The 25,746-nt window shown below is 48.5% G+C and overlaps 3 protein-coding genes across 3 annotated transcripts; all 3 read left to right on the forward strand.

The window, feature by feature from the left end:
* Positions 1 to 5,941: 5,941 nt before the first annotated feature.
* On the forward strand, positions 5,942 to 6,889 carry TAS2R3 (taste 2 receptor member 3). Its single transcript, XM_066255281.1, has one exon. It carries the CDS (start codon positions 5,942 to 5,944, stop codon positions 6,887 to 6,889), a length of 948 nt encoding a protein of 315 aa, XP_066111378.1.
* A 4,874-nt stretch (positions 6,890 to 11,763) lies between these two features.
* TAS2R4 (taste 2 receptor member 4) lies at positions 11,764 to 12,765 on the forward strand. Its single transcript, XM_066254538.1, has one exon. It carries the CDS (start codon positions 11,764 to 11,766, stop codon positions 12,763 to 12,765), a length of 1,002 nt encoding a protein of 333 aa, XP_066110635.1.
* A 7,780-nt stretch (positions 12,766 to 20,545) lies between these two features.
* On the forward strand, positions 20,546 to 21,463 carry TAS2R5 (taste 2 receptor member 5). Its single transcript, XM_066254539.1, has one exon. It carries the CDS (start codon positions 20,546 to 20,548, stop codon positions 21,461 to 21,463), a length of 918 nt encoding a protein of 305 aa, XP_066110636.1.
* Positions 21,464 to 25,746: the final 4,283 nt, after the last annotated feature.

Consider the following 25,746-nt stretch of genomic DNA (forward strand, 5'->3'; position numbering starts at 1 on the left):
TTAAATAGCATATTCAAGTCATGCAGCTTCAAAGGGGCAGCCTTGAGTTCGAGCTTAGGTATGTGACGTTTGCAGTTTGGTTTCTGCCCACTGCCCGCCGCCTACCACCCTTCCACACCCATTGCCCTTGGTAGTGAGAGCTCCCACTGTTAACCTCAGACCAGCACCCCATGCAGGGCGCCTCTGAATCTCACCGGGAGTTTAATACATACTTGGTGGTGGGAGGGATTGTATGTGGGGAGAAGTAGCTCTGTCTGTTATTTCTGATTTTCAGTCTGCTGTCTGGCAGGGAAACAAGTCAGTGAATTTCTCTTCCAGGCTATGTTTGCATGTTCCTTTTCCCTTAAGCAATGTCTGCCCCTCATGGTTCCCTTCCTACTGAGAGGTGAAGCTGGCAGGAAGATGCTCGTGAGGGCACGTTAACGTTTCTAGAATTTGTCAGGCTGGCTTCAGATCGACTGGTGTCAACATTCGAGGCCCTCCCCTGCTGTAACCTGCCTTCGTGCCAGTCCCATGGTCTGTGACAGGGTGGTGTGTACCTTTCTCAGCGGTCGGAATCGTGCAGCCATGGCAATGAAATTTCGCTTCTTGTCTCCATATTCTTCGCCCTTTTTACTGTCTCCCATGTTTCTGACCTCAGGGTCTTGTTTGTCTGCAAAGTAGTAGTACGTCTTGACATTTCTTAGTGTTCCTGCTGCACCTGCCATTTGAGAAAAAGGTGGTGTCATACCTGCTCAGTTAGGGCTGTGCAGCCAGAAAGCCTGGACTTGAATTTCTGCTTCCCCCGCCAGCTGAGTGGCTTCTGAGGGGTTTCTTGAACTTTTGTCGTTGTGTTTTCCTGGGAATAAGACAGGGACAGTAGTGGTACCTGCTCTGTAGGGCTGCTGTGAGGGGCACAGGAAGTATGTGGCCTCCTTAGTACGTAGTGACTGTGTCCTGTGCTCACTGCTGCTGTCACTGCCGTCGTGATTCGAAACAAGTCTCCATGCCCGTCTCGTCGGGTCTCGTGGATGCTCGTGAGGGCACGTTAACTTTGGTGCATTGCCCTTGACCTTTTTCGTTATTGTAATTGTTACTGACACCCATGGATTACTGAGCACATATCCCACTTGGGACATGTCTTATTGTTTGTTTGTTTTTAATCTTCCACAGCTTTTTACAGTGAATCTGGGTGGTTTTTGTTTTTTGAGACAGAGATAGGGACAGATAGGGACAGACAGGAAGGAAAAGAGATGAGAAGCATCAGTTCTTTGTTGCGGCATCTTAGTTGTTAATTGATTGCTCTCTCATATGTGCCTTGACTGGGGGGGGGGGGCTACAGCAGACCAAGTGACCCCCTTGCTCAAGCCAGTGACCTTGGGCTTAAGCTGGTGAACCTTGCTCAAACCAGATGAGCCCGCACTCAAGCTGGCGACCTCAGGGTCTCGAACCTGGGTCCTTTGCATCCCAGTCTGACTCTTTATCCACTACGCCACCGCCTGGTCAGACCTGGGCGTCTTTTTAAACTCAACATCAGTTGGACACCTGCTCTGTGCCAGGCGCCCATACAGGCCTGGGTGTAGGGATGGCTCTAATGGGAGTCCTGCACTGAGGGAGCTCCTGGTCCTGGATGACGGGGTGGGGGGAGGATAAGCAGAGATAAGCAGAGCCTGTGCAGCTAAGTAGAATGCAGTAGAAGCAAAGTCCTGCATGGGGCATAGAGAGAAGAGTTAGGTTTTGAGCAGAAGCAGCAGCATGAACAGAGGCCCAGAAAGTTAAAGCATCTGAAGCAGTGAGAGAGAAAGCCATGCAGGGGGGCGGGGGCCCATCAGAAAGGGCCTCAGGAGCTTGCAGAGGGCTTTGGCAGTGGGGTGGGGGTGGAGGGGGCCCGCCAGACGCTATAACACAGATGTATTGTCAGAACCATGCGGGGGCCCATCAGAAAGGGCCTCAGGAGCTTGCAGAGGGCTTTGGCAGTGGGGTGGGGGTGGAGGGGGCCCGCCAGACGCTATAACACAGATGTATTGTCAGAACCGTGCGATAGAAAGAACAGTGGAGACAGGTGAAGGGTGAGAAGGGGAGAAGCCTTGAGGCCGTGAGCAAGCCCGGAAGGGTTAGTCGAGTGGGGGCTCAAGGTGACGGGAGCAGCACTGGGGATTCACGCTGATCATTCGTTGTGGGCCAGTTAGGTGTTGGGCTCCTGTTGGGCTCAGGGTTAGGGATACTAAGAACACAGACCCCCTGCCCGGCATCTCGTGGTGATGGAGTAGATGGTGGTAAGAGACGAGAGGACCAAAAGGTAATTTTGAGGCTCCCACTAGGACAGTCATGTGTATAGTGACGCTTTGTTTCTGAGATGAAGGGATTTGGATGGATGAGGGAGCAGGTTTGAGAAGAGGGAAGAAAAAGAGTGTTGTTTGGAACGTACAGAACTTTAGGCTTATGTCTGCAGTCAGCCTGGGATGCGCTTTAATCGGGTGTGACGCCATCAGACATAGAGACAGCTGCCTTTGAAAGAACAGTTTCTTATGTTCCCACCAGGAGAGGCCACCACACACTGTGCGGGGCCACTCAGGGAGGCACCAGCGTAGGGGAGGAGGCAGAAGGAACGTGGGGGAAGTGTGGGTGGGAGCTTTTCTTGTGGTGTTTCATGGGGAAAGAATGGATGACAGGACTGGCAAGCTGAACACGTGCTGGGTTGGGCAGTTTGAATAGCTTTCAGCAGGCTCTGAGCATGGGGTTGGTCCCTAGCTGTCAACTACCAGGTACTGGGGTGGTTTTAAGTGGAGGCATGGTGTTCTGTACTGTAGTAGCCCGATGAAAGGAAGCTACTGTGGGGGTGGGGGATGGAGTGTGGGGGGTATGGACTCAGGATTGGTTGGTTCGCATAGCAAAGGCATGCTCATGGGCAAGTCATTTTTTAAAAAAAATTATTTTTATTCATTTTAGAGGAGAGAGAGAGAGAGAGAGAGAGAGAGAGAAAGAGAAAAAGAGAAGGGGGAGGAGCAAGAAGCATCAACTCTCATATGTGCCTTGACCAGGCAAGCCCAGAGTTTTGAACCGGCAACCTCAGCATTCCAGGTCGATGCTTTATCCACTGTGCCACCAGAGGTCAGGCATGGGCAAGTCATTTACTCTTTCTAGGAATTAGCTAAATTGGGAGGGGGACAGTCCCTCCCATGGTCTGCAAGGCCCCAAGATGTCAGTGCATCATAAAATACAGGAAATAAAACACGTGATTAAGATACTACCCAATGTCCATTGTCCCTGCTGCATTTGCAGCATCCGTACGTCCCTGGGGTGACGGTCTGCACAGCGAAAATGCTGCATTCCTGTTCTTGGCAGTTGAGAGTTGCCAAGGGGCCACAAGCAGAGATCGGTGGGCGGTGCTTTCAGGAATGTTCCTTCCATGAGCTGACCTGTTGGGAGGCTCATGCTCCGTGCTCCTCCAGACCCTCGTCTGGCTCTGTCTTGTCCGAGATGTGGATGTGACTGAATCTCCAATCGCCATCCTGGTTCATGAGGCGATCTTCAGAATAGAGGATGGAGAAGCTGGGATCTGTGATGACCGTGGAGCCACCCTGCCCATCCTGGACTGCCCACCTCTGGCCTTCTATGGGAGACACAAATAAAGCTCTACCTTGTTCAAGTCACTTCTCTGTGCTTTGTAGTTAAACGCGATCTTTACGATTTACACATTTTTGCCTTTATTTCCATATACACGAACACCTCTTTATTCTCCTGCTTAGATGACCTTCCACTGCAAGCAGAAGTATAAATATATATATATATATATATATATTTTTTTTTTTTTTTGCATTTTTCTGAAGCTGGAAACAGGGAGAGACAGTCAGACAGACTCCTGCATGCGTCTGACCGGGATCCACCCGGCACGCCCACCAGGGGGCGACGCTCTGCCCACCAGGGAGCGATGCTCTGCCCATCCTGGGAGTGGCCATGTTGTGACTAGAGCCACTCTAGCGCCTGAGGCAGAGGCCACAGAGCCATCCCCAGCGTCCGGGCCATCTTTGCTCCAATAGAGCCTTGGCTGCGGGAGGGGAAGAGAGAGACAGAGAGGAAGGCGCGGCGGAGGGGTGGAGAAGCAGGTGGGTGCTTCTCCTGTGTGCCCTGGCCGGGAATCGAACCCGGGTCCTCCGCACGCTAGGCCGACGCTCTACCGCTGAGCCAACCGGCCAGGGCAGAAGTATAAATATAATCTCGCCTCTGTTCCCATAGTCCTTCCAGCTTTTAGCCTGTGTCTCGTTTTAAGTTTGGGGAGGGAACAGGACATAAAATGTACACAAAAGTTCAGCAAGAGCCTTCAGAAGAGTGAAGACCAGCACATTTTTTTTTTCCATCAAATAGTTTTGCTTGTAGTTTGTTATGAGGACCCTTGAATAACAGCTCCATTGAGTGAAGGAGCACTTAGATTGTGACAGAAGTGTTGTCCGTGTGCTCCCCTGGCAGAATGCAGACCAGGTGTTCCGGAGTGAGGAGGCCTCCCATTGCAAGGTAGCCAGCTCCTAAGTACAACGCAATTTTCAGAGTCCCATCAGGAAAATGGAAACCAGTGTAATAAGTATACTGCTCACAAAAATTAAGGGATATTTTAAAATGAATATGAAGCCATAAAATATCCCCTAATTTTTGTGAGCAGTATATTTCAGACAGAGGGAACTTCGTGCAAGGGACTGTTTGTAATCGTGTGGGAAGAGAAGGAGGGAGATGGGAAGGGTTCTGCAGGAGCAGAAGGGGGCAGGGTCACGCCCAGAGGTCGGAGGCAGTGGCAGCCCCGGGCGGGAGCCGGGGAGCCTGGGAGCCTGGGAGCCTGGAGCCTGGGCCTGCTGCTGCCTGGCTGGGGAAGCTCCTCTGTGTTCCCAGTGTGGTGGAGAGCAACGGCCTTCACCAGGGCTAGGCACGCTGAACAGGTGGTTTCGTCCAGGTTCCTGCTGTCTGGGGTCATCAGTCCTTTCCCTCGTCAGAGGAGCCACCACCAAGGGCCACCCTGTTGGAGCAAGAAGCAGGCTTCTTGTCTCCTCTCACCGGCTGGTGTCCACTTTGGCAGACACTAAAAGCGGGGCACCTGGAAAGGGAGTCTGGAAAGTGGTTTGTAGAGTCCCGGACTCCCTGGTACAGCGTGTAGAAGGAAGGGGGTTAGGACTCAGCGTGTGACGAACTGGAACAGGCTGCCCAAAGCGCTGCTGACCACATTGATCGGGGATTTGATTTTACCTGGTTCACAAGCTAATAACCTAGCCTTTCACTGTTCCGTGATGGCTGGCAGAAGACACGAAACTCCCAGGAGAATGAAGGATCACATTATTCACAGCACAGCCAGCTGCGTGAATATCAGGCAAGTCTCCCAGGGGGAACCCAGAGAGCGCAGATGGGTGTCATTATGCAGAGCCACACCGAACTTGGGAAGTTCACTGCTTTTAGAGCAAGCAAGAAGCAAGACTGCTCTTTGTCCTGGAAGGACATGTAACCTCATCCTTCAAGGGTGCTTGCTGCAAACACAACACTAGACAGTGGCCCAGGTGAAGACTGGACGGGGCCTTGTGTACTTAGCCCACCCAGCAAGATGTGGGACACTCACCTGTCTGTTCTGGGTGGCTCAGAATCCTGCTCCCTATGAAACTGAGCCCAAGTCCTCCATATTCTTTGTGACTCAGATCTCTCTTCCTTCTCTGTGTGACACTAGACACTGTTCTATTTGCATATGGGCAAAGAGCTGCCGTGTTCAATGTCACCTGTGGAGAGGACAGACTGACCTGGAAGAGCCAGCCAGAGGGGGTTTGTGGTAAACTGCTCTCCCAACAGACTGAATTGGGGAGGAGACCAGAGACGGGTACAGCAGCGCAGCAGGTAGAGGCGACAGGTTCACAGGGAGACATTTCAGATTGGCAAGGAGAGCTTGTGTATCAACATAGAGAGCCAAGGTCAGTCCTGCCTGATAGCGGCCATGTCGGAACTCACCAGGGCTGCAATCCTGTTTCTCTCTGTCACTCAGTTCATTCTGGGACTGCTGGGGAATGCTTTCATTGGGTGGGTCAATGGCAGCCGCTGGTTCAAGAGCAAGAAAATCTCTGTGTCAGACTTTGTCATCACTAGCCTGGCTCTCTCCAGGATCACTCTGTTGTGGATTCTCTTGGTTGATTGTTTAGTAAGGGGGTACCTTCGTTCAATATATGCAAGTGATATAGCAATCCAACTTATTGATACTCTCTGGACATTCACAAACAGTCTGAGCATCTGGCTGGCCACCTGTCTCAGCGTCTTCTACTGTCTGAAAATCGCCAGTTTCTCCCATCACGTGTTCCTCTGGCTCAAGTGGAGAGTCCACAGGGTGGTCGTGTGGTTGCTGCTGAGTGCACTGGTCTTGTCGTGCGGCAGTGTCCTGTCTCTGATGCGTGAGTTTAAGGCCTATTATGTCCTGCGCGGACTCAGCGCAGAGAACATGACGGAGCACTTTAGAAAGCAGGAGGTTGCGTATGAGCTGGTCCACGTTCTCGGGCTGCTGTGGGACCTCCCTCCCCTGATCGTGTCCCTGGCCTCCTACGTCCTGCTCATCCTCTCCCTGGGGAGGCACACGCGGCGGATGCAGCAGCATGGAGCCAGCTCCAGCGACCCCAGCACCGAGGCCCACAAGAAGGCCATCAAGATGATCCTCTCCTTTCTCTTCCTCTTCCTCATTTACTTCCTCTCCTTTTTAATTGCCTCATCCAGTTATTTCATACCAGGAACCGAGTTGACCAAGATGGTCATGGTGGCAGTGACAATGTTTTACCCTGCCGGCCACTCCTTTGTCCTCATTCTGGGCAACAACAAGCTGAAGCAGACCTTCGTGGAGCTGCTCTGGTGCGAGCCTGCCCGTCTGACGCCTGTGTCCAGGCGACGTCTTTCCCCATAGATCGCAGAGGGGACAGGCGGGAGGCTGGCAGTCCTGCAGCCTGGCTCGCCATGACGACAGGCTCTACCTGACCCTCCCATGGCCCCCGTGCTGTGATATCAGTAGGGGAGAGACAGCTGCTAACCTGTCCCACCCAGGGACGCTTCTCACGGCCTCCCTTTGTGTGGTTGTTTTGGAGGCGATAAAACAGTCTTTGGAAATGTCAATATAGTGAGAACACTCTTCACCGTGACTCGCGGCTCAACGTAATGAGCTGATCACTACCTTGAGCGTAACATTTACACTGACAGTGACCAGCTGGTGTAAGTAAAACAGTGCAGTGGACTTGAGGGAGAGAGCAAATGCGTTGTGATCCCACAGACGGGTTTGAATTCTGGTCCGTCTGTTTCCTAAGACTCCTGGCATTAGGCAAGTCATGTTAATCACCTGTCTCATCCCCCTTGCCCACATGTGGACTATGACACGCACCTCACAGGGTTGTAGAGATTCACAAGACCACGTGCACCAACGTGAGCAGAGCATGTTCCATAAAGTGCTCAGAAAGTAGGTCAAGCTCCTCTTGTCGCTAACAGTGAGTCGCGCAGCAGTTCCCATGTGGTACCAGTTTCCTCAAATCCACTGTGTAATGAGAAAGCCGGAGGATGGCAACCGAGACCCTTGAGGACAGGTTCCGATCCAGCCTTCCAGGGGGGAAACCATTTTCCTTTCAGTTGTGCTTGCCTTGCTTAGTCATTTTGCCAAAGTAAATTTTTGAGTAAACCTTCTAATTTTTAGAAGGGAGGCGAAAGTTCGGGCATTTTTTCTTTTTTTTTTAAAAAAAGACCCAAGATGAATATCTGCTCTTAAAATTTCAGAGTTTTATCAAAACATTATATAAGCAGGGTTCATACATTGAATCACTTTTATTTAATAAAATCACACATTAATTTACTTTCTGTCACCGAACAGTGGTGACAAGTCGATGAAAATATCATGGCTTATGATCGTGAATTCTCAAACTTGTGAGCCTATTTGGGACACGTGGCAATTCTGGACTTGGGGTTCTGTCACAAAGGGGCTCTCCGGCGTGGAGTGGTTGTGGCAGGGAATGTGGACCCTGAGATCCCCGGTTCAAGTCCTGCCTCCTGCCCTTGTCAACTAGGTGACTTCGCAGAAGTTCCTTTATTAACCTCTCTCCGTTTCTCTTTCCTCATTTATAAAATGGGAGTAGTATTTTGTTGGTAGTATTTATTGTTGGAAGGAACGAATTAGTTAAGCCGTGAAGAATGCTTAGAATCTCACCTGGAGTAAAAACCCTCAATAAATACTGCTATTGTTCTTATTGTTATTTTGTTATATTTTGACCTAGCACAAAGGAGCACCACATTACCTGGCATTTGGTCATCTGTAACCAGAAATTAATTTTAGGGTTGTTCTGGAATTTAGATATATCGTTTCTAAAATTATAGAAACAGGATGTCTTTTGTTTTTGAGTTGATGTATGCCTCTTGAAACTGCTAAGAAAATTCCTAATTCTGACATAACTTAAAATTCCCTTTTAGAAAGGCATCTAGTAAAATTTAAAGAAATGTTTTAATATTCATCTCTCATCTACCGAAATACAAGGATTCTGAAACGGGTCCTTCTGTAATTAATAAAAACCTGTGCTGCTTTTCAGCACACAGCGATCTTGAATATCTGTTTGTCGCCAAAGAGGGCAGTTCCAGCCAGAGAGGGACGGCTTATGAGTTATCCGCAGTGGCTCCACTGTGGACTCGTACTGCCCAGCCAGCAGGTCTCTGAGAAGGTCATGGGTTCTGCCTGGCTGCACAGGCTGCTGTCATAGTCCAGGCAGGGAAGTGCGCATCTCACTCCATTTTGATTCTGGCTTTTCTTGGTTCTGGTTCATTCGTTCATTCATCTAACATGTTGCACCAAGCACTATACAAGATCAGTTCCTATTCTCAAAATCATCGTATCTCATGGGCAAAAAAAAAGACACAGAAACGAGTGTGTCTCATCTCCATGTCCCGGAAGCAGAGGCTGCAGCTCTGAGGAAGAGGCCGTCTGATCATGGAGGGTACTGGCTCAGCTCATCTTTGTCGCCTCTTTCAGTAGGGTTCTCCCTGTTTGCAACATCCTTCTCCATCCCACCTGGCCTTTTGCTTGGATAATCACTTTGCACCTTTAAGATGTTGTATGTCTCCCACAGGGAGCCTTTCTGAACCCCCCAAAGCTGGGAGAGATGTCCTGCCTGAACACTCCCATCGCAGCCTTTGTTTCCCCTTATTATAGCCCGAACACACTGATCTCAGGGTCTGTTTGTCTCTCCTACTAGACTGTATGTTTTTGGAAGGCAAGATGTAAGTCTTTTCTGTGTCCCCAGCGCCTAACATATTAGTGGCTGATGATAACAATATGGCAAGCGAACAGGCCAGTGAGGAGCAGCCGAGTATAGTTGAAAGAGCTCGGTTCCAGGAGAACCTGCTAACTGAGCCACTGCTCTCCCATGACGCCTGGTATCACCTGCTTTCCCTGAGCTCCGTTCCCTCACCCGAAGCGGGGATAACTGTATCTTCCTCCTGGAACTGTTTCAGGATTAACCGAGTTTTACAAAGCCCTGTGCACCTTAATCATAGTGCCTCCAGCTACTGAGACCCCCAAACGTGGATGTCAGACTCTGAATGGAGTCGATTACTGCCCAATACTGTCCCGCCCCCTTTTGGGAACATTTGATCCTAATATCTCACTCTGTATTATTAATTCTACTTAAATGTGGTTTTATAATATTTCAACTTCATTACTTTAAAGCAGTAATCTCTTTTATAGACAATTAAGTGGAAACATGTGTTATGATATGCCCTTCCCTTTAATCAGCGCCTTGCTTGTCCACTCTGTGTCTGCCTGTTTAACTGACCTGGGCACGCCTCTGTCAGTGCCCAGTGGTTATTACAAAGAGCTTTCTGTACCAAAAGCGACTGGGCTTCAGCTTAAGGAATTCTTCAAGGCTTGCTTTCCAGTCACCTGTCTTTTTTTTTTTATTTTTTTATTTTTATTAAAAAAATTTTTTTTAAAATTTTATTTTTTTTAAGATTTTATTTATTCATTATAGAGAGGGGGGGGAGAGAGAGAGAGAGAAGGGGGGAGGAGCAGGAAGCATCAACTCCCATATGTGCCTTGACCAGGCAAGCCCAGGGTTTTGAACCGGCAACCTCAGCGTTTCCAGGTTGATGCTTTATCTACTGCGCCACCACAGGTCAGGCCCCAGTCACCTGTCTTAAAGGGCCACATGAATTTACTACACTCTTTTGGACTGAGTAATATTCATATTTTAGCCCCTTCCTCTCATCAGTTCCTACCTGGATCTGGTGTAGGACTTTGGATGCTCTACTGGGATCCTGGTTTGGTACCCTGCATGTGGCTGCCTCCAGGATGCACCTTGGTTCATCTAGCACAGCGGTTCTCAACCTGTGGGTCGCGACCCCGGCGGGGTCGCCTAAAGCCATCGGAAAATACATAATGCATATCAGGTATTTACATTCCGAATCATAACTGTAGCAAAATTACAGTTATGAAGTAGCCACCAAAGTTATTTTTTGGTTTGGGGTCACCGCAACATGAGGAACTGTATTGCGGGGTCACGGCATTAGAAAGGGTGAGAACCACTGATCTAGCAGCTCGGAGTGATGCCATACTCCTGCACTCACTCACGGTTTTCGGTATTATCACTTGCCAGGCATATCGTGCCTCTTCCTCCCTGAGCAACTACAGAGAAGTCAGGCAGTGATCAGCCTATCTACTTGGCGTGCACAATGCACAGCTATAACTAAAGCATTACCGTGTATCCGACACCAGAGTACTTTGATTGGTAGTTAGATGCCTAAGAGGAAATAGCTACGTGTGATCTAAGCATGAACCCAGATTTATAAAGGAAATTTGAAATTGCAGACATTTCTCTTCCAAACAAAAGCAGATTGCAGCAAATGATGATGTGACTGTCCGTGTGACTAGCGAGGGAAAGCAAAGTAAGGAATCATCATGCGAGGATGGAATTCATTGGAAAAGGCTTTCTCAAGGAAGTGTTAGGTCCTTGGACTTGATCTGTTAGATCAGTGGTCCCCAGCCCCCGGGCTGCGGACCGGTACCGATCTGTGGGCCATTTGGTACTGGTCTGCAGAGAAAGAATAAACAACTTACATTATTTTTGTTTTATTTATATTTAAGTCTGAATGATGTTTTATTTTTAAAAAATGACCAGATTCCCTCTGTTACATCCGTCTAAGATTCACTCTTGATGCTTGTCTCGGTCACGTGATACATTTATCCATCCCACCCTAAAGGCTGGTCCGTGAAAATATTTTCTGACATTAAACCGGTCCGTGGCCCAGAAAAGGTTGGGGACCACTGGGTTAGATAACTAAGTCACCGCAGGTGCTAAGGGGGTGAGAGAGCAACATTGGCCTGGCCAGAATGACCGCTGTGACGTGACCAGATTAGAGGAGAGGAAGAAGTTGGGCCCAGGTAGCTCATGGATGTGGGGGTGGGGGTGGGTGGGCAGGCATGGGGAGTCCCACCATGGTCTGGGGTCACTGTGAAGAAGAGCTCTATCCACTGTGAGTGCCAGGACCAGTGCCGCATGGCGACTCTGTCCTTTGGATTTGAAGTTCGGGAGCCTGTCATAGCTCCTCCCTTCTGCGGTCCTTCTCTCTCTCTCAGCGGCATAGTGGACTCCCAGACTCCCCTAGGCTGTTTGAATTAGGCATTTCTAATGAAAACAGGATACGAGTAAAGAAATAATAATGCAATCCTTGGAAGATTTGCATCTCAGTAAAAGCAGCTGGCTCTAGACCACTGATGGCTCATGTGCCATGCTGGGGAAAATAATAAAAAAGGAAATGCCCTTCCTGGTTGGGTACTGGTGTCCGCTCGTGCGTCTCAGTATCTCTCCCGTTCCCCACACCCGCACCACCCCTGCTGGCTCCTCCACAAGTAAGATTCTCCAAATGGCCTTCTACTCCGCTATTATTGTCTCCTTAATTCTGCACCCTGTAGGACTCCTTGTGAATCTGTTTATTGTGGTGGTCCATTGCAGGACTTGGGTCAAAAGCCACCAACTCTCCTCTTCTGATAGGATCCTGTTCAGCGTGGGCGTCACTCGATTTCTCATGCTGGGCCTATGTCTCCTGGAGGTCACCCTCTTCTTAATCTCTCTGAACAACGAACAGCCAGCCTACCTACGCACTTTCTTCCTGCTCTCTTGGATATTTTTGGACTCCAGTAGTCTCTGGTTCATAACTTTGCTCAACATCTTCTACTGTGTGAAGATTACTAACTTGCAACACCCCATGTTCCTCCTGCTCAGACAGAACCTCTCCGCAAAGATGCCTCGGCTGCTGCTGGCCTGTGTGCTGACTTCTGCTTTCACCACGCTCCTGCATGCGGTGCTCAGACACACGTTGCGCTTTCCTGAGTTTGTGACCTGGAGGAACGGCACGGGACTGCACATTGAAGAGGGCCTCTCGTCTTTGGTGTTCTCCATGTTCTCAAGCTTGTTCCTCCAGTTCATCATGAATGTGGCGTCTGCGTCCTTGTTAATACACTCTTTGAGGAGACACATGCGGAAGATGCAGAGGAACGCCAGCGGCCTTTGGCAATCCCAGACTGACGCTTACGTGGGGGCCATGAAGCTGATGGCCTGTTTCCTCCTCCTCTACATCCCCTGCTCGGCTGCTGTCCTATTCTGTTATCTCTCTTCTTCTGTCAGGAAGGGTTTGGGGACCAAGGCTGTGTGCATGATCATTTCTACCTGCTACCCTTCGGTGCATTCTGTTGTCATTGTGCTCACACATCCTAAACTGAAAAGCCAAGCCAAGCAGATTCTCTGTTTCAACAAGTAGCAGAGTAATCAGTCGTGAATCGTGGCTGGAGTCACTCCACGGTTTGGGAGATGGATTCTTCTCTGTTAGCTGTTTTCCCTATGGTCTGAGGAATGGCTTTTTGTAATTGTCTTGACCTCTTAGGCTTTTGAGTGCCTGTTTTTCAATTCTTTTATATATGTATATATAAAATTTGATCTGACTTCTTAGGCCTTTGTGTACCTGTATTTCAGTTCATTTTGCATTTCTTTTTCTTTTGCTAATCTTTTTAAATGCGGCACTTCCTTTAAGGACCTTGTTTGAGGTATTGCTTTTGTGTTTTGTGTGGGCATTGTATCTGGGATAATGGAAATCACCTTATTGTTCTACCCGCTCCTGCAGTTTTGTGGGAAGTTCCCCGAATACATTGTAGTTCCATCTGCAGTGTGAACCCTGCCAGTCCCATATCTTTCTGTAAATACAAGTGCCTGACTTAAGCTTTTACATCTTTCTTTTTTCTACTGAGGTAACATTGGTTACCAATAGTATCATTGGTTATTAGCATATCATAATTTACTATCTGTATATGCTGTAGCCTGCTCACCACCGAAAGTCTACTTCCCATCTGTCACCATGTAATTGACCCGGTTTACCCATTTCACCCTCCCCCCACCCCCTTGCCCTCTGGTAACCTCTACTCTGTTTTCTGTGTCTATGAGTTTGGTTTTATTTTATTTGTTCATTTGGTTCTTTTTTGTTATATATTCCACATGTGAGTGAAACCATACAGTTTTTGTTCTTCTCCATCTGATATAATATAGCAGAATACCCTCAAGGCCCACCCATATTGTTGTGAGTGGCAATATTTTATTCTTTTTTTATGGCCAGATCATATTCCTTTGTGTATGTAAACTCCACATCTTCTCCATGCATTCATTGGTCGATGGACACTCAGGTTCTTTCCATAGCTTGTGACTTCGCTCTGTGGCCCCAGGTGTGCTATGTAATTTCCAGGTTCTATAAGTAATAAACTTTTATTATTTCAGAGTTTCCTGATGGTTATTGCTAAAGGGTGTCTTACAGTTACAATAAGAACCACAAGGGCCCATCCAAACACGGTATTGGTTATCAATCCGCCAAGACAAGCGCACAGCATGTTAGTTAAAATCTGAGGTGCAGCTGAGGTGTCCTGTGTGAGGACTCAGCACTGGGTAACTGGGATTCGCTGGGTTGATGTAAAGCGTAGCCAGAGAGTGCGAAGAGGAAAGGAACAAAGCGATGTTTCAGAGAGAAAAGAAGGTAAAGAAAAAAGTGAAAGAGAATGGGGGCACCTAGTGGCAGGTGCACATAAGAAGGATCCTCAGCTTGCTGGTGACAGCAACTAAGTTGTTCCAATATGTGCACATACACGCACACTCACACATACACACATAGCACATCTTCTCTTATCTATCCATCCTTCAGTGGACACTTAGGTAGTTTCTATACCTTGGAAACCATTGTGGAGGACTGAATTTCTAGGTTTGTTCTAGAAGGAAGGGGAGGGTCAGAGTTGCTAGGTGGAGGGAAGTGGTTTATATTAAAGAAGCCCGATCTAGGATTGTTCCAAGGATCTCAAAGTCCAGGGAGCTAGCCTAAGGTCAAAGACAAGTTCAACTTGCTGGTGACAGTAACTGAGCTATTCCAATACATACAAACATGCACAGGAGTTAAGAAAAGTCTTTTTTTGAGTTAGTTTCTTCAAGGTATGATACATTATAGGCTCTCTAGTATAAATATACAATATCCTGCTTCTCCCTATGTTCTCTTCCAATTCAGGAAAGGGAGGACGTTTGTAACTCTCTCTTAAGAAGAGTCGCTTTCTGAAACAGGGTGAGCACCAGGGCAGTGTCTGTATAACATCATGAGACACCCACCATGGTGGCCATGACTCGGGGGACATTGCCATGGGCTTGTAATTGCTGCAAGCCTGGTATCGCCTTAGCTACCTTTTCATATGTTACTTTGTTGTTTTTTTCCCCACACTTCTTTGGCGATGAGTATTATTTTACCTATTGTACAGATGAGGAAATTGAGGAGCAGACAGGATAAATAAATGACTCATTAGAGTAAAACTAGGAAGGAATAGACCCAAGGCTTTCAATTCTTCTTCTGATTCTAAATCCCATTCTTTTCCCACTAGATTACAAGGTGAGTGTAGACATAGGGATGGAGCAGTATCATGCTCAAGCATAAAGCTTTATTTTCTAGAAGAAATACTCAAAAGGATGTCTGAAGCAGGGTTTGTCCATCCTGAAAACTGACCCAGGGCTACTAGGATACATATTTATCTATATCTATATCTATCTATCTATCTATCTATCTATCTATCTATCTATCTATCTATTAATCAGTTGGTCATCTATCTATCTAGAGTAGTTGGAATAGTTGGGGAAGGAAGGTATGAAAATCTTGTGGGTTTTTGGTTTCCTTAGGTGAAATAAATGCTATGGTGTCCGGTATATATTAGCTTTTAGTCCTGATATTTATGTGAGATACATTTTTTTTTGTTTGTTTGTTTTTGTATTTTTCTGAAGCTGGAAATGGGGAGAGACAGTCAGACAGACTCCAGAATGTGACCGACTGGGATCCACCCGGCACGCCCACCAGGGGCGACGCTCTGCCCACCAGAGGGCGATGCTCTGCCCCTCCGGGGCGTCGCTCTGCTGCGACCAGAGCCACTCTAGTGCCTGGGGCAGAGGCCAAGGAGCCATCCCCAGTGCCCGGGCTATAATGGAGCCTCAGCTGTGGGAGGGGAAGAGAGAGAGAGGAAGGAGGGGGGGGGGTGGAGAAGCAAATGGACGCTTCTCCTATGTGCCCTGGCTGGGAATCGAACCCGGGTCCCCCGCACACCAGGCCGACGCTCTACCTCTGAGCCAACCGGCCAGGGCCGTGAGATACATTTTAAAACCAAAAATATTAACATTATAGAAGAAACCATTTTTTAATTTCTTTTCAATGCTGCTACTGGGGAAGGATTAAGCTAATAGTAAGATGATGAAACAGTGGAGTTCATGTAAGAACTAGATGCAATTCTTAGCCAGTTCATGAATTTTAAAAAGTTTCTTTATATTACTGAAAGTTCACGTAAACATATGTGACTCTGGGTTCCCTGAATCATTATTACCAGTATTGTGTTGAGGGGCCATTTTCAGTTGCTTCAAACAAACAAACAAACAGGCTCTGGCCTGGTTACTCAGTAGGGTGGAGCATTGTTCTGATATGCCAAGGTTGTGGGTTTGATCCCCAATCAGGGCACATTCAGGAATGAACCAATGAATGCATAAATAACATATCAATGTTTCTCTCCCTCTTTTTCTCAAAATCAATAAATAAAGTAAAACAAAATTTAAAGTAAGTTTCCCAGTAATGTCTCTTTTTATAAACTGAAGCTAGAGATGGCTCTTCTGGTCTAGCCCACTGCTTCTCAGAGAGGGCCGGGGAGTTGAGAGGCAGTCTGGGTCTGTTGGGAATCTGTTTCAAATTTTGTGGGGCCTGCTTCTCATTCCTCCTGGGATCTGGGTAACTGGCCCCTGGTCAGCTTTATCCCTCGAGAGAAAAAGGGTGAGAGGAAACTCGGTGTATGTGTGAGGATTTGCCTGGCATGGAAATTAACAGGGAAGTGAAGGGATTGATGGAGGGTGGGGAGAAGAGAGGGAAAGGGAGATGTGAAGGGTAGAGACAACGGCAGGGGGAGGGCACAGCCTGCACCCCATGCCCCCCAGACGGGTGGCGCGGCTGTGAGGTCAGTCTTCTGGGGGGCACCAGTTATGACATCATATCAGAACAGCGGGATTGTTGTGGATTACGGCTGTGGGGTATGTAGGGAGAAGCCACGGCCAACTTGGCCCCTGTAGGAGGGAGCAGGGGACCCTGGTAAATGGCTCAGTGTGTGCACAGCTTGCTTGCAAATGAGCTGTCTAAACACAGGTAGCTACTTTACATATTTGTTTGATAACATTTCTGGCCTATTTTAAATACAGGAAAATTATTTGTCTCAATTTTGCTGCTTTCATCATCGGGACAACTAGAGAACTACGATCTGAATCTCAAGAGAAGAAATAGTTTAATATATATACCGATAATACTCGGAAAATCTGTGTCTTTGACTTTAGTGCATGCTTTTAAAGGCCTGGGGTAGTTAGTCTTTCATCTTTGTTCCTGCTTTCCAGAAAGTCTGGAACCGTACAGAGCTGACCACCTTTCTTTGGACGCAGCAACTCTGTTCTTCCCTAATTTGTATCCTGTGAATAATAGAGACTTCAGGTGCTCTCCTGTTCTATTGACATGATTGTGGAGAGAAATCTCCAAGGAAGGAAAGAAAAGTAACATGACTCAGATAATAGTATTTTCTAGACACCAGGCTGGGTGATCTCAGCTGTCCTTTTCTCATCACAGTGACCCTGTGAAATCTAACGGAAGGGAACCTCACAGGGCGGTCTGATTGCAGATTGCTAACTGGGCCGGTCATGGTGGGCAGTCAGGCACCAGGCCTAAAATAGCCCCGTCCATCTTCTTGTATATTCAGGAAACACCTTGGAAACATCTCTTTTTTCAGACCCCTGGGAGGTGGGACCACCCTCAAGGGAGCTCCTAGTCTTGTGAGCTGCCCTGTAATCTAATTGTGGAGAGCTCTCTGCCTCGCTTTCCCCCACCTTCATGGGGCCTTCCTTACATTCCTTCCCTAACTCCACCTGTATCAAAGGAACCGGGAAGCGGTGGTCCTGTGGCATTTGAGATCTCCCTTAGCAGGGCCGTGAGCACTCTGCTATGGAAGCCGTCCCCGCGGCTTGAGTCTTCCCGGAGCACGATCTCACTACACGCTGGGGCAAACCTCCATCTCCTAAGTCTGCTCCGGAAAACACAGTTCTCAGCTTGTGAAAAACATAATCTTCAGGCAGACGGCTTTCTGCCACTGAGTTTTAGATATGTTTTCAAAAATGAAGTTTGAATCTTTCAGTTTTGTTTTACTTAACAGAAAAGTCGCAGAGAGTACTGAGCGTTGCCCTAGTCCCCTCCCTCGGTTTCCCTGAGGGGACCGTCGTTAGTAACCTGGTCCATTGGTTCAAACGGAGAAACTCCGGACTTGGTTCCGACTTGGCCAGTTTTCCCTCGCATTCCTTTTCTGTTGCACGACCCAGTCAAGGGTATCGTGGTGCACTTGGTCGCTGAGTACTCTTAGTCTTCTCTGGTCTCTAGTGGTTCTCCGCCTTCCCTTGTTTGTTTGTTTCCATGGCCTTGACAGTTTTGAAGATTACTGTGCAGGCATTTTGTAAAATGTCCCTCAATCTGGGTGTGTTGGAGACTTTTCTCATGGTTTAGACTGCAATTATGGGCCTTGGGGGAGGTGAAGCGCCCTTCTCATCACCTCTCATAAGGGGTACGTGGTGCCCTCATGACGTATCACTGGCCATGTGAACGTTGATGGCTGGTTAAGGTGGTGTCTGCCGGGTCTCTCCACTGCCCAGTTGCTCTAGTCCCTGTTTCAGAGTCCCAAGACAGCTCGCTCCCAGGGGAAGGGGAATTCATCCCTGCCTCCTACAGGGTCTCCCGACTCTTGTCGGCTGTGCTTACCTCCCTTCCCAAATCTTCCTCCTTCAGGAAGCAGACAGAAGGGGCTCCTGCTGTCCCACCTGCCAGGTCCCTTCCCTGCTGTGCTTTCACTCGGTGCTGCTGATGCTCATCATATTCTAACTCCAAGACAGGTCCTTGCTGCGGTCAGGCCACGAATGCATTCCTCCTTCCCCCCTCCCACTACCTGAATTCCGGGATTCAAGAGGCGGGACTAACCCAGAGACCCAAAAACCAGAGAGACTCTGAATATATTTATATATGTGCACTTACAACTTTTGTTCCTGTTACATGCGCTTGCTGACAATGTGCTTCGTCTGCTCGGTTTCTGAGTTTCTGGACTCAGCGCTTTGAGAAGAATTCCATTTGCTCAGGTTAACTGTGGCTACAGAGGAGTTTCTCTATCGCCATCTAGTGGCAATATGGGCACACTTCTGGGACACATGGAAAAGGCCGCCTGTGTGTAGGAATGCAGAATGGTCTGAGCCGTCTATACGTCAGATGTTAGGGTCGGAGCTGTACTTAGTCCTGCAACTTGGCGGGGGGTGGGGGGGGGGGCGGAGGAGGGTACTTTTTGGGTGAAAGTTTCAGACCCGTGTCTTTGAAATTGAAGTCTTGCTGCTACTTCCTTCTTTCTCCTTTACTTGGGTTTTAATGCCTGGGCTAGCCTTCTCCCGTCCTCTCCAACTCTTTCCCCTCCCCTCCAGCCGCACGGCCGACTCCCCTCTGAGATACTTGCGGCTGCCCGCACTTCTCTCCATTTTATCAGCACGGCCACAAGGGATCCGACTTGTCGGAGAACTCCATGGCAGGTGGCCTTCCTCCCCTTTCTCGTCCAAGTCCTTTTTCTCCTCATTTCCGCAGGGTTGTTTCTGGCCTGGTTTGAACACGGTATGGGTTTTCTATTTTCTGTGTAGGAACACGATCTTAGCAGCTGAAAAGGACACACATTTACTGTGTCACAGTTTCTGTGGGTCAGGACGTTGGGAACAGCCCACATGGGCCCTCTCTACAGGGTCCCACAAGCTGGGGTGGCGATGTTGGCTGGGCCTACTTTCTCTGGAACGCAGGGTCCTCTTTCCAGCTCACTGCTGTTGGTGGAACTCTGCTCCTTACAGTTGTTGGACCGAGGCCGACTGGGGGCCAATCTCAGCATCTAGAGGTTTTCTGCAGTTTCTCACCCTGTGGCCACTGGACTCTTCAGGGCCGCAGGAGGGCCCAGACTCTCTCCCAGATCCAGTCAGGCCCATCCAGGGAGGCCTCCTTTCTGATGAACTCCAACTTGGATGATTTGGGATCTTCATGACATCTGCGAAAATCCTTCCGCTTTGCTGTATAGTGTAAACACAGGAGTGCCACCCCATTCTAGTGCCAGTCCCATTGCGGCTCAAGGGTTGTTCAGGGTAAGGGTCTTGGGGCATCTTAGAATCTGTCTACCACAAACACACCTGTGTTGGGCTGGTCCCAGGAAAGTTTGACTCTGGACAATAATGAAGGACTGTCGCTATATTTCTTGATAACTGTGCTAGTCCATTTTTTCACTTCCTTGAACTCATCTTCTTCCTCATCTCTTTCCTCTAAGAGCTTGATGCAAAATATATGCTGAGTCAAGTGAACGAGGACAGCTGGTCATCAAGGGCAGGTGACTTTAAAGACCCTGATTAACAAGAACGGCTTCTCTACTTGACCTATATATTTTTATTATTTGGCAATTAAATACAATGTCTTGGCTCTCTGATTGTTTTCTTCCCCCCCAAATTCCCCCTTTTCTCTCTTTGATAATGAAATACATTTTGAATTTCTGCGACGATTCAGCTTGTATGCTTATATGTTTGAAGTTCTTTTAATAAAAATAAAAGGTCTTTTTTCTATACATACGCACTCCCACCTGGCAGAGTCGAGAAGCTGGGAAGGTTTTGATTTGGCCTTTCTGGTTGAGAGGTCTTGTCTTACTGTGTGCTGGTGTCTAGATGTCAACCTGTGACCTTGAGAAGGAAAGCCGGAGCCTGTGCTACGGCCTCATCCCTGTGTCTCGGCTTAGTGTTCACTCAGGTGGATGCAAATACAGAGGGGACCGTGACTCCTGGGCTCTCTGTTTCTGGTCACAGCTGTTTAGTTTCTGTTTGAGGACAAGCTACGGAAGGGAAGGTCAAATCGAGACTTTGTGAAGTCATCCTCGGGGGTTCTGACGCTCAGCCAGACCTTTATCAGCATGGATGCAGGGACTCCTTCCCCAGCCACCCAGGTGGCCATCCTAGGACTGCTGATGGCGGTGGCAGGGGCTGAGTTTCTCATCGGCCTGGTTGGCAATGGAGTCCTCATGGTCTGGAGTCTTGGAGAATGGGTCAGAAAATGCAAGGGGTCTTCATACCAGCTCATCGTCCTGGGCCTGGCCAGCTGCCGGTTCCTCCTGCAGTGCCTGATCATGGTGGACCTAATCCTGTTTCCATTCTTCGAGAGCAGCTGCTGGCTTCGCTCTCTCAATCTCTTCTGGGTGGTGGTGAGCCAGGTCAGCCTGTGGCTCGCCACTTTCCTTAGTGTCTTCTACTGCAAGAAGATCGTGACCTTTGAGCACCCTGCCTACCTGTGGCTGAAGCAGAGGGCCTATTGTCTGAGTGGCTGGTGCCTGCTGGGGTCCCTCGTGATCAATGTGTTACTTGGATCCCACGTTGGTTTAAGGCCCTCCAGTCCTTTCCACGGCAACAGCAGCGTGCTGTACGCCCTCTCGACCTGGCACTATCTGACGATCCTGCAGCTCAATGCAGGGAGCGGGCTGCCCTTCGCGCTGTTCCTTATCTCCTCCGGGATGCTGATGGTCTCCCTGTACAGACACCACCGCAGGATGAGGGTCCACATGGCGGGCAGGAATGATGCCCAGGCCAAGGCGCACATCACCGTCCTCAAGTCCTTGGTCTGCTTCCTCATACTTTACATGGTTTACATTGTGGCCAGCCCCTGCTCCATCAAATCCAAGTCTTTTCCCGCTGACCTCACCACTGTCTTCATCTCGGAGACCCTCATGGCTGCCTACCCTTCTCTTCACTCTGTCATATTGGTCATGGGGAACCCTAGGGTGAGGCAGGCTTGTCAGAGAGTCCTGTGGAAGGCAGTGCGTGCCTGGAGGTCCTGAGGCCTGTGAGCTGGGCAGTGAGGAGTGCCTAGGATACTCTTTTGAGATCCTCTTTTTGGTAGCTCTCTATAAGGGGTTTGCCTTACACGTCTTTTAAGTTTTTTCTTCTTTCATACACATGGGCAGCAGGAAACACAGAATCAAAATTGATGCTGTCTCTCTTTGGGCAATGCAAAGCATGTTATTCGAATATATTTTAGAAATCAACGCTGGGGCTTTATGTTTGGTAAAATGGGTGTTAATGTTCTGTTTATGTATCATAAATAATTTATTTCTTTTAAAATTACATATATAAGTTACATCGTTCCTGCTCTAAGAAACAGAGATTAGGAACAGTTAATACAGTGATTGTTAATTTTTATGAACTTTCACCTGTCCATTCATGTTAGTCATTTTAGATTAGCCTTTTTTTTTTAAAGAAAAGATGTATTGAATAATTTTCCTATTTCTTTAAGGTGGTAGGTCTAGTTATGTAACTAAAATACAAAACAAAACATGTTGTATTTCTGGAAGTTTCTTTGTGCCCTAAAAGTCCATCGGCTGCCATGATCTGTATCAGGCTTCCAAGCCCAGGCCTGGCGTGGGGCAAGACGGGAGCGCAGGGCACTTGTTTCTGCTTTCAGTAAAGAACGTGCTGGTTGCAGAGGTCAGGCGCCCTCCTCTTCGGTCATGTAGCCCTCCCGGCTGGCCCCTCCGGCCTCTCGCAGCCTGAAGTCAGCTGCAGCGTGCCGAGTCTCTGAGCTGGATGGATATCCTCCAGTGTGCCGTCCACAGCAGCAGGGGCTGTGTCTGTTTTGTTCTCTCCCAGGTTCCTGGTGCCCAGATCACTATCGAGCCCATAGTATGCACTAACTAAGTAGTTGCTAAATGATTGATATGCTGTGCTAGTTTTACAACTCCTCTGTCTCTCTGATGCTGTAGAGAGATGGAGGCCCAGAGGGGGCACAGGGAGCCGATGGCAGTACCGGGACCGGAACTTGGTTTCCTGACTCCCGGTCCAACGGCTCTTTCCTTGGCATCCCGCCACCTTCCTGGGACCTACCCTGGCCTCTCCCTCCTCTGACTCCTGTCCCTCTTCCTGTGCACTTTCTTAGCCTGAATTCTTTTTTTTTTTTTGTATTTTTCTGAAGCTGGAAACGGGGAGAGACAGTCAGACAGACTCCCTCATGCGCCCGACCGGGATCCACCTGGCACGCCCACCAGGGGCGACACTCTGCCCACCAGGGGGCGATGCTCTGCCCCTCCGGGGCATCACTCTGCCGCGACCAGAGCCACTCTAGCGTCTGGGGCAGAGGCCAAGGAGCCATCCCCAGCGCCCGGGCCGTCTTTGCTCCGATGGAGCCTTGGCTGTGGGAGGGGAAGAGAGAGACAGAGAGGAAGGAGGGGGGGGTGGAGAAGCAAATGGGCACTTCTCCTGTGTGCCCTGGCTGGGAATCGAACCCGGGTCCCCCGCACGCCAGGCCGACACTCTACCACTGAGCCAACCGGCCAGGGCCTCTTAGCCTGCATTCTTACCCTCGTTTGAACACATTGTTTTTGGTTCAGTAAGGGCATCTGGAATCTAATGGACAGTACTTAATATACTTAAATCTTTTGTCCCACTAATCTATTTTTATTAATCTAGTCTCTAGAACATGTGTCTTTTCCGTACCGAGAATTGTCAGCTGAGATACACGCTAGGCACATGTGCATGTCAGTCACTAAGGTGACAGTCGGCTCCGCTGATATCACTGTGAATGATATGAGGTCAAGCACCATCTTTGGTCTTCTAGGAATGACAGTTCATCCTTTTCAAGTAGAGAGATGCATCTATCTCCTTGGTTATATTCTTCATGGTAGAATGTTTTTCATTATGCCGTGGCTATGTTTATACAGATGAAACAATAACAATCACAGTACCTAACACTATTTTGGAGCTTACGTATTATCAAGTATTTTTATCTATAGCAGTGGTCCCCAGCTCAGTGGCCGCGGACTGGTACCGCTCCGTGGGCCATTTAGTACTGGTCCGCAGAGAAAAAATAAATAACTTACATTATTTCTGTTTTATTTATATTTAAGTCTGAACGATGTTTTCTTTTTAAAAAATGACCAGATTCTCTGTTACATCCATCTAAAACTCACTCTTGATGCTTGTCTCGGTCACATGATACATTTACCCATCCCACCCTAAAGGCCGGTCCGTGAAAATATTTTCTGACATTAAACCGGTCCATGGCCCAAAAATGGTTGGGGACCACTGATCTATAGTGCATAATTTCATTAGCTTTCAATAGCAACTCTGTGCAGATCTTACAAATGACACAATTTAGGCTGGGGTGATGATTTGCTCAAGATCATCAAGTATAAACTGGTAAAAATGCAGGGGAAGCAGTCCCAGCTACTTTTGGATCCCAAGTCATGTGTGTCTCCGGTGAACGGGAAACCCCTCTGGTTTATGCTTGTAACAATTCATGCTAGCCTTAGCCTGTGCAATACTCGCATTTCTGAGTACGTTTAAACAGTTGAAGTAAGCACCTCACCTTGCTAGTCTGGTGTAGGTAGGAATGCCTGGAAGCCCAGGTCCAAAATTATGACAGACCGAAGTTTTTATGGCTTGCTCTCCGTGGGGACAACACACTTATGTTTTCCCAGCCACTTTTGGGGATTAGAGTCCCTTCCTTTTCTGTACATGATTTTAGCTCACATCGGGTGGAAGGCTGCTTTGTGTTTTATCTCAGAAAACAAATCTGGAGGCAAATCTGTGTTCTTGAACCGATTCCCGTGTAATTAAATCTTGTCTTGTTTGCATTCTCAGAGCTGCGGGGCTGCAGCTGGGGCCATGGGCACGTGTGCGCATGCGTGCGCGTGTTGCTATCACTACCCTGCCCATTACGGGTGTGATCCATGATGAGGTAGCCTAGAGGAAGACCCGAAAAGATTGAAATGGTACAGAAAGGTGGGACCTGCACTGTGACCTCTGTCCAGTCTGCTCTATGGTTGGTGTCACTGAGCAAAGGGAGCCACATTTTACCCTTTGCAGTGGTTCTTCCAGCAACTGCTTTGCAAGTCTAAGTAATGAGCTCTGCCCCTTTACTTGGTCAGCCAACTGGGAGCTGTCCAGCTGCTGAATCCGTTCATCACAGTTTGGGGACTATCTCATGTAACCCCCAATCCAGTCCCCCTTTCCTAAATTTGACTAGTTTTAGTTACTTTGTCATTTTGCATCATTAATTTTAAAAAATTAAGTAATTTGTTTTTAAAAAAATCTTATTTTTGAACCCTAACTTATGACGGTATCTACAGAATCTGAATTATGTAGAAGGGAGAAATTAGTGTTTCAACCATCCTGCACTTCTCCCGGGGCCCAGCTCAGGTGCAGCTCCATGTGACTTAGGGAGAAAAGGAATCTGTTGGAAGGAAATTGGCTAGCGCAGAGAATCTGATAGGCTGGAGCATCCACGTCAGGATGGAACCACGTCACCCCACAGGGACTGACGCTGGCCACACTGCCCACAGTTCATCTGTCAGCCTTGCATCCACGATGCTGCCCCCGCCTCTGTGACTGAGTCCCTTTGAGTCACAGCTCCAAGGTCCAAAATCCCAGCGAGGAGCCTCTGCTTGGCTGATTCTAGGTCCCGCTCCTGCCCCAGTGGACAGGTCCTAGGGGGAGGAAATGTCCCATTCCTCTTTGGCTTCTGAACTCAACGTATTTTTAAATTAGGATGTAATTATGTGCCCAACAAGTGGGTTAGGCAGCAGCATTAATACAGCTAGTGGTGAATTTGTGAATGGGAAGGTCAGCTCAAAGAAGCCACTCAGAAAGTCTCGGGGAGCAATCCACCGACAGAGGAAATGTAGAAGAAAAGGGAAGATGTATCGGACACAGAAGTAGCAGGTGGAGTCCCGAGCAAGCAGTGGGGGGCTGTTCCGCAGGAGCAGAGCGGTGCCTGCACCTGAGGGACTTGCTTCTGTGGGCAGTCCTCACGGCCACTGACAGTGAAGGGAACACAATGTTATAGAGGAAAAGCATGTTCCTTCAGAAAAACCGAGGAAGGAGCACTGACGATACAACTTCGAGAACCCTGTCCTCTTCCCAGCAGAGAAGCAGCAGAGATGATAGCGTGTTGCAGACTGGGAAAATGAGGCACATCAGCATCCGGGACTTTAAAGGAAAAGAGCTCATGGACCTCAGATGGTCCCAGAAGATGAAAGGAAACCGGAAAGGAAAGCTATGTCTCGACATCCGGAGCAGGGAGCCAGCGGGAGGGACAGATTTCTGACACTGGCGATGCAGTGAGGAC

The sequence above is a fragment of the Saccopteryx bilineata genome, chromosome 2, assembly GCF_036850765.1.
Source record: "Saccopteryx bilineata isolate mSacBil1 chromosome 2, mSacBil1_pri_phased_curated, whole genome shotgun sequence".
Classification (NCBI taxonomy): Eukaryota; Metazoa; Chordata; class Mammalia; order Chiroptera; family Emballonuridae; genus Saccopteryx; species Saccopteryx bilineata.

Coding starts and splice junctions, on each gene's coding strand:
- TAS2R4 (XM_066254538.1), top strand. CDS start 11,764: ATGCCCTTCCTGGTTGGGTACTGGTGTCCGCTCGTGCGTCTCAGTATC.
- TAS2R3 (XM_066255281.1), top strand. CDS start 5,942: ATGTCGGAACTCACCAGGGCTGCAATCCTGTTTCTCTCTGTCACTCAG.
- TAS2R5 (XM_066254539.1), top strand. CDS start 20,546: ATGGATGCAGGGACTCCTTCCCCAGCCACCCAGGTGGCCATCCTAGGA.